General features: G+C 40.5%; 1 protein-coding gene across 1 annotated transcript in view; it reads left to right on the forward strand.

Annotated features, from left to right (window-relative positions):
* Window positions 1-10,000, forward strand: part of LOC135089508 (uncharacterized) — a 58,059-nt gene that overhangs the window by 4,991 nt on the left and 43,068 nt on the right. The window contains exon 10 of the mRNA XM_063985086.1: window positions 424-1,157. Within this exon, the coding sequence (XP_063841156.1) occupies window positions 424-549 (126 nt within the window). The 3' untranslated portion in view covers window positions 550-1,157. The remainder of the gene's footprint in view (window positions 1-423; window positions 1,158-10,000) is intronic.

Genomic DNA, 10,000 nt, shown 5'->3' on the forward strand with positions numbered 1-10,000 from the left:
CTTCACTTGATAAAGTCCTCCAATGACTTGTGAAATATAGTGAAGTCGATGCCAGGATACTGAAGAAGTTAAGAGAGCATGACGACCTAGATTCATTTCAAGTCGTCTGTGTTAGTCTTGAACCTTGTTGGACAGAATGTATCCCATTTGCTTATCTTTGTGACTGTTTATCTTAGTGGCTGTATAGAGGCTAGGGATGTAAGCTTAAATCCTTAGGTGATTCAGTTACTTTACGAAGCTGAACACAAAGTGATAGGCAGAATTAAGGTAAGGAATATTTTGACTCGTGAAAAAAAAATAACTGATTTTATTTCTGGAGAAAGTTTTACTGGGCTGTGACTTGTAAACCAATAAATATCTGGATTGTGATAAAAAGAGTCCTATTCCGGGTTAATCCAACAGTGCGCATGTATTCCTCTGCAGGGGTGGTTCACTTGGGCTGTCATGGGAGGCGGCGGGCAGTGCGAAGGCAACACACTGATGGTTAACCTGGTGGATGCGCTGGCGGAGACCCTGAGGCGAAGTGGCAGCGGGCAAGCAACCTTTTGACCCACCAGTCAGACAAACTTTTATGTTCGTTCTGAAGGCAAATCAAAAGCAGGAATTTGTTACCAAAACCATAAATAAATGACGTCATCGTACATCTGGCATCCATTCGTGTAGCTGCTATACAACACTATATTGTTTATTTATTTATTTTTTTACATTGTGTTGATTAATTGCTTGCTTATTCTTAGAAAATATGTAGGCGATAATATCAACATAAATTATATACATGTATTCATTTCATTGGGACTATTCACTCCTGTTGCTACATTCTCATGTTCGTTTGTATTGAAAAATGTTCCCTTAATTATCAATACACCCAACCATCAATAATTATTATAGTAATATCAAAATAAAATGTTCATTGTTAAATACTGGATCAAAATAAAGCCAATCAGGGACCTCGACACTTGCTTTACCATTTACGTAAGAAAGAAAACCCCGTTGAAAAAGCAGAATCAACTGGACTTCCGCGGGAAACTACAACAATCATCATCAGTCCACTGCTATTTCCTCCGCGTAAAAGCAATGCAAGATGTGCTACCTCGTTTTGGAGGTGTTTTCAGGACACAGGGAAGGAAGATGAAACCTGACTATCTTGCACCTCAAAGGTAAGAATGCCTTACAAATGTTAATAGTTGCTAGAGTCTGATTTTCTGTGTTTTAGTGCTGTGCAAGCTAATTATATAATGTCTACTCTACCAAGTCACTGATTGTAGATATAATATGCCCTTTTTTCGTGCCAAAATTGAAAAGAGCAACTGTTATATCAAAGTGAAAGCCTAGATCGTGTAAATCACACATGAAGTACAGGAGAGCAGGTTCTGGCACACCATATCAGGTTTCCGTTGTTGTCATATATGGTGTGGGCAATGACCCTGGTTTAGTCGTCCTGCTTAAGCCATGTGTGTATTGGTTTATAATTTTATCCATGGCATTGCGTCTGACATTATCATATGTTTGTATGTTAATGTTGTGGTTTTGTTTCTGACATTATTTCTGTTAGTATTATTCGTATATATATGTGGAGTGTGATGTGCGCTTCATGGCGTTAACTACCAATTAGGCAATCAGCCGTCTTGCCCGACCACTTGTATCACAACCCTAACTTGCCTCATTATTGACCTGTCATGCCGCGCTTCATTGCTTCCACTGTAACTCAAGTAGATCACAGAGAATACTGGGGTAAAAAGTTAAGTTTCGAGACTATTCCTGCTAATGAGGTATAAAAATCAAATTCATTATAAATATGTGTCGTATTGCCCGAAACTACACTAAAACTATTATTGAGATCGATAACCAGCTGAATAAGTTCCACATTAGCAGAAGAAAATATGTAGTGTTGCTGAATATTTTGTTACAGTAATTTATTTTTTTTAGCATTTATAATTACATTAGTATGCGTTTGCGTAGTGGCCGCCCCGTTCTCTATGAAGACAGCTTGCCACCAACCGTCATACCGCTTCGTTGAGTTTTCTTGTCTTTCGTGTAGTCTTTGTTTAGATGGAGTGTGGCGTCATGGTGGGTGAGGGATGAATGTACAGTGTAAGAGGAGGAAGGGGAGGGGGAGCGGGAGGGGTAGGAGGAAAAGGAGAAAGCAAATGGTTATCTCGAAGTGATCGTCTACCTTGCTTCATGTTCTCCTCCTCCTCCTCCTTCTCCTCCTCCTCCTTCTCCTCCTCCTCTTTCTTCTCTTCCTCCTCTTTCTTCTTTTTTTCTCTTTTTACTACTGTCATTGTTGTTGTTGTTGTTATTGTTGTTGTTGTTGTTGTTGTTGTTGTTATTGTTGTTGTTGTTGTTGTTGTTGTTGTTAATGATGATGATGATGATGATGACGTTAATAATAATGATGATGATAATAATAATGCATTAGTAGCGTAACAACTTGCAGGGATTACTTCCTGTATGCAACTGATCTTCCTTCATCCTGCTTCGTCAGATAATGTTCCCATTTAGGCCGAGATAAAATATCTACACTCACAAAACGGCTCCCAGCTTTATAGCGCCTACTGGGAGGTGATGCTGACGTGTAGCATCACCTCACGGCCACGTCCACAGATGTGTTAAGAAAATGAAAAAGAATGCCAGTTAGAATCTATTATTAGTAACGATCAGAGAAAATACAGATATAATATTTTTTCATTTGATTATAACGCATTTTTTATATGTTACAGGCCTTTATCTTAGCTATACATCACAATATCTTTACATTTACATGACTATCTAGTGTATCGCCACAGCGCCATATGACCTCTGATGTCAGTCTGCCACCTTTTCATAATTTTAAAGCATTCAAATTCAGTAAGTAATTTGATAAGGCAAAATCAATTTCTATTCAACAAAAGCAAAAGTATAACGTTGTAGTAGTAGTGGTGGTAATGGTGGTGGTGGTGGTGGTGGTAGAGATGGTGGTAGTAGTAGTAGTATAACTGTAACAACAATAGCAACAAAACGAAAAATCATAAACACACACACACACACACACAAAAAAAAACTTTCGCTCCCTTTTTCTCCCCCAATACTTTCACATACAGTTTAGAAAGTACCCCCTCTCCCCTTATATTCTTCCACACGGACACCCTTCAGAGATGACTCGCTGATGCCGGGGAGTCCTCACACACACAATCACCCTTGGCAAGCAATTATCATAGAATGGCAGGCGCGTAAGCCACCCACCAAGCCCCTTATTGCCTCGCCTCCTCCCCCGCTCGGCGCTGAATGGGGAAGTTGACACAATGAGCTTCAGGGGAGAGCGGGAAAGTTGACACAATGGAAGGCATCATAAAATGGCAGTAATTGGAGAAAGAGCCTGATGGCGGGATTGTGATAGCGGCCACTGATGAGAACCGTGGCCAGGCTATTTTGGGCTGGCTTTGTGACGTCATAGAGAGAGAGAGAGAGAGAGAGAGAGAGAGAGAGAGAGAGAGAGAGAGAGAGAGAGAGAGCTGGAATGAACCGCTTCAAGTAGTGATTCGAGACGCTTGGGATACTGTCATACACACACACACACACACACACACACACACACACACACACAGATTCAAAATAATGAAATAACACCCCAGAAAGTCGTAGTTGTGCAGTAGCGAAAAAGAAAAGTAAAAAAAAAAAGTTGTTTCGTGTTGTTAATGGTGGTGCAAAACATTAAAGGATGGAATAGGAGAGAAAGGAGAGAAACGTATGAGGAAATGAAGGAGAAACTAAAAAGAAGAGGAAAAGAAAGGTGGAGATGAAAAAAGAGGAGGATAGGAGTTAAATAGGAGAAAAGAAGGAGGAGGAGGAAGGTGGGAGATGAAATGGAGGAGAGTAGGAGATAAAAAAAAAAAGGAGGAAGAGAAGGAGGAAAGGGGGTGGGAGACGAGAAAGGACTACTGAAGGAGAAAAGGAATTACAGGAGAGGAAAGACGAGTCGTTTGATGGGAGATGGAAAGATGAAGGAGGAAAGAAAGAAAAAAAAAATAGGGAAAAAAACAGTAGCACTAGAGAAAGAATTCAGAACGAGAACTAGAAGATGGAAGAGCAGGATGAGCAGAAAGCTGAGGAGGAGGAGGAGGAGGAGGAGGTGATGGAAGAGCAGGAACAAGAGGTGGTGGAAAAGCAGGAGAAGGAATAGGTGGCAGAAAGCGTAGAAGGAGAAGAAGGAGGTGATGGAAGAGCAGGAAGAGGAGAAGGAGAAGGATGTGATGGAAAAAAACAAGAGGAGAAGGAGGTGAAAGTAATGGAAGAGCAGAAGAAGGTGGAAGTGGAAGAGTAGGAGAAACAAGAGAAGATAGTGAAAGTGTAGGAGGAGGAGGAGGAGGAGGAGGAGGATGTGGAAAACCAGGATGAGGAACTAATGGAAACATAGAAGATGATGGAAAAGGAAGAGACGAAGGAGGAAGAGGAGGAGGTGGTAGAGGAAGCGTAGAAGCAGAATGAGGTGTAGGTGTGGTGTGGAGGAGGAGGAGGAGGAGGAGGAGGAGGTGGTGGTAAGCCTGTTTCTGGTGTCTCGTGATCCCCCAGTGAGTGCGGAGATTACCTGGTCTGGCGATACACTCACTAATAAACAGCAACAGCTCGGCTAATGCTGGATTGCCGTGCGATAAGAAAGACTGGCAGAGATAGTTTGCCTGAGATGTATTGTGGTTAGGATAATTCTCTCAAGCTGGAGTGAATAGCAAAGATTTAAGTATTATCTCTCTCTCTCTCTCTCTCTCTCTCTCTCTCTCTCTCTCTCTCTCTCTCTCTCTCTCTCTCTCTCTGTAATGTACCAAATGATGATAAGGAATAATATTTAGCACTCTTACGTGTCATCGGCGCCATATGACCCTTTTGTTGACGCACGTTAAGATTGTAAGTTAGTCAGTCAGCCAGTCAGTCAGTCAATCGGTCGGTCAGTGAGTCAGTCCGTCAGTCTTTTATGTCTTGCGAGTAGCTATCTTATCTTTGAAATTCTCCTTCTTAATGGTAACTTTGACATTTCCTTTTCCTCTATTTGTTTCCTTTCTTTTCTTGCTCTCTTTTTTTTTTTCCTGTCCTGTTATGTGTTTTTGTTATTCCTCCTCCTCCTCCTCCATCTCTCTTCTTCTCTTAACCTACTACTAGTACTACTATTACTACTACTACTATTACTACTACTACTACTACTACTACTACTACTACTGCTACTACTACTACCACTACTGAGTATCCGACCATATAATGTTTTAGAGCCTCACGGTTCCTTAAACTACAGAAGGAGGAAGAGGAGGAGGAGGAAGAGGAGAAGGAGGAGGAGGAGGAGTAGATAGTAACCGAGAGAGGCGCGAAGCGTGAGAGTAGGTAGACCTATTTCTCTCTCTCTCTCTCTCTCTCTCTCTCTCTCTCTCTCTCTCTCTCTCTCTCTCTCTCTCTCTCTCTCTCTCAAAAGTATGTAGAAACACAAAGAAAGTTTCGTGTTGTGTGCTGCTCTTGCCAAATAAACCTGTTATTATTATTATTATTATTATTATTATTATTATTATTATTATTATTATTATTATTATTATTATTATTATTATTATCATTATTATTATTATTATTATTATTATCATTATTATTATTATTTATTATTATTATAATTGTTATGTTATCATCATCATCATCATCATCATTATCATCATTATCATTATAGCAGTGGTAGTAGTAGTAGTAGTAGTAGAAGTAGTAGTAGTAGCAGCAGCAGTAGTAGTAGTAATAGTAGTAGTAATAGTAGTAGTAGTAGTAGTAGTAGTAGTAGTAGTAGTAGTAGTAGTAGTAGTAGCAGTAGTAGAAGTATAAGAGTGAATCTTGGCTGCGGAATTTTATAAAAGACTGTAGTACAAAAAGAGGTGTTCGAAAAATTCTATATAGGTGGTTATGGGGAAAATCGTGCAGCACCGGAAGGGTAAAACAATGGCGGAGTGTGTTAATGTAAAGTGTAGGGAGCTAAGTGTTCTTGTTCCTTTGTGTGCTTAAGAGGAGGGGAGCAAAGTACTGGTGGGAATGAAATGAGGAAGTTATGTTTTGCTCTTTTCATTCGAGGAGGAGATGAAGAGATCTTATCATTTAATTGCGGAAGCGATGGAATGAAAAACACTTACTGAAAGATGCTGTTTTCCTTTTTATTTGGGTGAGGTGGCAAGTGGGTGTAGGTGAGGAAGAAGATGAGATTTTGAAGAGATAAAAAGAAAGTAATGTTTGCGAGATGAGAAGGTGTCATTTTTTTTTTTATTTTTACCTTTATTATTATTTTATTTACTCATTTATTTATTTTTTAGTCATGTGGGAAGTGAATGTAGATAGAAAAGAGGATAAAGAAGAGAAGTTCATTTTCTTTTACATTTTGAAGAGACAAGATGGGAGTAATGTTTGCAAGGTCAGACAGTGAAGCTTTCTTTTTTCATGAGTGAGTTAGGAATATGGCTACAAATAGAGGATGTGAAAAGAAAATATTTTTTAATCTATTTATTGAAAGAACAGGAAAAGAAACACGGATTATAAGGAAAGGAAGAAGCTGTACAGTCCTTCTTTCCTTTTAAGTGAGTGAGTGAGTCAGCGGTTGGAAGAGAAGATGGGCAAGAGGAGGAGGAGGAGGAAGAGGAGGAGGAGCAGGGGAAGGAGTTTCTTTTAAAGTGTAGATATAAAGGACTAAAGTACTAGATATAAGATGAGAAAGTTGTGTTTTCCTTTATTTTCATTATTCTGGTGAGTGGGGCGCTCGTTGGAGGAGGAACAAAAGAAGGGAGGAGTTGGAAAAGAAGCAAATAAAAAAAGGTAAGACTAAAGTACTGATAGCAAAGAGATGAAGATTAATTTAGTTAAAAGTAGCCTAGTTGGAGAAAAAACAAAAGAAGGGGAGGTTGAGAAGAAAGAGGATGAGTTTTTTTTAAGTGTATATAAAGAACCTAAATACTGATGGCAAAGAATTAAGGAAGTGTTGTCTCTCCCTTTTAATGAAGGAAGGAAGAGGGGGAGGAAGAAGAGGGAAAGAGGTGTGGGTGTTACGATAGCGGGCTTATTGAACGTGTATGTTAGGTGAGGTAAGGCTTAAGGTAAGTTGGATTAGCTTAAGTGAGGATTAGAATAAGTCTTTTTCCTGATAGTCTTTTTTTTTTTTTACATTCAGAACATTGTAAGAGAAAATATAAAACTAACGTAATTCTTTCTAGGCTAACGAACTAAAGACTGTAGTAGATAAAAAAAAAAAAAAAAGGAAAAAGGAAAATAAGCTAATTAAAACACCTGCAAGCGATGGTGGGGAAACATTATCAGGCAGTGGAGGGGTTAGGTTAGGTTAGGGGGAAGGCTTGGGTTAGGTTATGTTAGGTTAGGCGTAGGGCAACAGCGCGTTCATGCCGTAGACTCATTCACGGTTTGATGCTCCGCCTTGTTCCTTCTCGTGCTACTGAGCTAGTAGGCAGGAGCAGCAGCAGTAGGATCCCCACACTCTCGTTTTCTTTCTCTAGCGCCTCCTCCTCCGTTTTCCTCGTTCTAATGTTCTTCTATTTTACATCTTTCTCATCTGTTTTTCTCTCTTTTTTTTCTGGTTTATGTTTCTATTTTGTTCAGTTTTGCTCGTGTACATTTATTTGGCTTGTTTTCGTTCTGTTTTGTTTATTTTTCCATCAATTTTCTTTTTTCTTTTGTTGTCGTTGTTGTTGTTATGTGAATATTTCCCTACTTTATCTTACATCTTACTACAGGGAAGAGAAGAAAGGAAGAAGCAGTTAGAAGAGAAGGACAATAATAGAGATAAAAGAAAGAGAAGAGGAATATGAGTAGAGATGGAAGAGAAAGGAATCGAAATAAAAAGGGAATGTAGACACGATAGAGAGAGAGAGAGAGAGAGAGAGAGAGAGAGAGAGAGAGAGAGAGAGAGAGAGAGAGAGAGAGAGAGAGAGAGATTATGACTGAAAGGTAGAAAAGAGAAAACAAGAGAGGTGGAAGAAGGTTAACTGAAAGCATGGAGACGAAAGAAAAAAGGAAGAAAACAAGATAGATGAAAAAAAGTAAGAAGAGAGAGAGAGAGAGAGAGAGAGAGAGAGACCGAAACCTAGAGGAAAAACAAAAAGCCAAAATATTTAACAGAGAAACAAACACGGACTACTCTTTGAGATTTTAAGGAAGAAGCAGAGGAAGAAGGAAACGAAGAAGAGTGACAGGCAAAGCTGGGGAACTGTCAGGAACAAGGGAGTCGATAATAAAAAAGAAATATATGAAAGGTTTTAAAAGGAGGAAAAAGTGAGGCGAGGTGAAGGAGGGAGGCTGGGCCAGGAGGGGCGGGGCGGACGGCGATTCAATACAGAAGATCACTGGAAAGATCAAAAGAGCCTCCGGGCGATATCTAATAAAAATATAACTGAGCCAACACCGCCATCTTGCCCTGAGAGAGAGAGAGAGAGAGAGAGAGAGAGAGAGAGAGAGAGAGAGAGAGAGAGAGAGAGGGAACTTTTTTGTCAGTTTACGTATTACGCAGGGTACATTGTTTAGGTAGAATGTGCACACTTATATATATATATATATATATATATATATATATATATATATATATATATATATATATATATATATATATATATATATATATATATATATATATATATATCTCGCGCGCGCGCGCACACACACACACACACACACACACACACACACACACACACACACACACACACACACACACACACACACACACACACACACACACACACACACAGATAAGCTTAAGATCATACAGTTAATATCCATCTAAATGTGGATGACTGACAAGAATTGTGTCTAAATAATCATCGTTAAATAAGCTTTTACAAATATTGATTAATTCCTGCCCTTCAGGTAACAAGTCCCTTACAGCGATGCGTTCAAGGCAATAGTGTTGCAAAGTGTTGGCATCGGGAAGGTTACACAGCCTGTAGGTGGAGTAGTGAGGCACGTCCTCTGCATGGGAGACCTGCCACACCGGGCAGTAGCCCATCCTCAGCCTGGCACTCACAACATTGTGTCTCGCACCGTGAGTCCGTGACGACGATACATATGAGGAGCAGCGAGAAATTTGTCATGGTGTTGGATGGAAACACTGCTTTGCCCTCTCAACGTTTCTGCGATGTGTACCACCGTGGAGTGAACGTCCGAATATAATCTTTCTTATAACAACTTAGGGAGGGAGTATCACGCATGTCAAGTAAATTGAGAGCACAGACAGCTTTGGCGAGACTATCAAGTGACATTATTTGGAAGTCTGACATGAGAAGGTACCACAAGAATGATATGACTAACCTGTTGCCTTGAGCTGTGGCCAGCTGACGTAATGTTTTCTGTACATCTTCCTGGTGAGTTGGTCTTGGAGAAGCGAGGGCGTAAAGAGCCGACTGTGAGTCGCCGGCTCACTGCTCTCCTCCGGGCGGCACCATTGTCACGGAGAATATGGAGCACACGGCACTCCCATCCTCCTACAGCTAGCCGTCAACGTAGACGTGATGCGCCGCCGGAACAGAGGCAGACGCTCTGGCAATGGTCTCTAAAGCCAGGTGTTTCTGCAGGAGAGGAAGGTCTGCTTTGAAGGTCTGAGTAAAGGAGACGTCCGGTTGAGGAACACGCCATGGTGGTAATCCAGGATCAATTTCTGCCTCAGGAACATCAACAGCCAGTCTGCGAATGGTATCACATACCATCTTGGTGAGGATGCGGCCGCCAGGTCGAAGTAGAGGTCTGGACGCGTCTGGATTGAGTGAAGTTCTGATAACATTAAAGTAATGAGGAACATAATGGTGAGAGTAGAGGCACTTTACGCTGAAGTGACATTCGCGTATATCCTCTTAAGAAGTGGGGGCAAGTCAAGCTACGCCTACATGTTAAGAACCATGCATGGTGGAGAGTGGACACCCCAGGATAAATCTCATCACTCTATTTTGAAATTTTCCGAGAGGCTCCAATGTCATCTTGGAGACCTGAATGAGAAAAAGAGAAAAGTAATTGATGA

Source organism: Scylla paramamosain, chromosome 33, assembly GCF_035594125.1.
Source record: "Scylla paramamosain isolate STU-SP2022 chromosome 33, ASM3559412v1, whole genome shotgun sequence".
In the NCBI taxonomy this organism is placed as follows: Eukaryota; Metazoa; Arthropoda; class Malacostraca; order Decapoda; family Portunidae; genus Scylla; species Scylla paramamosain.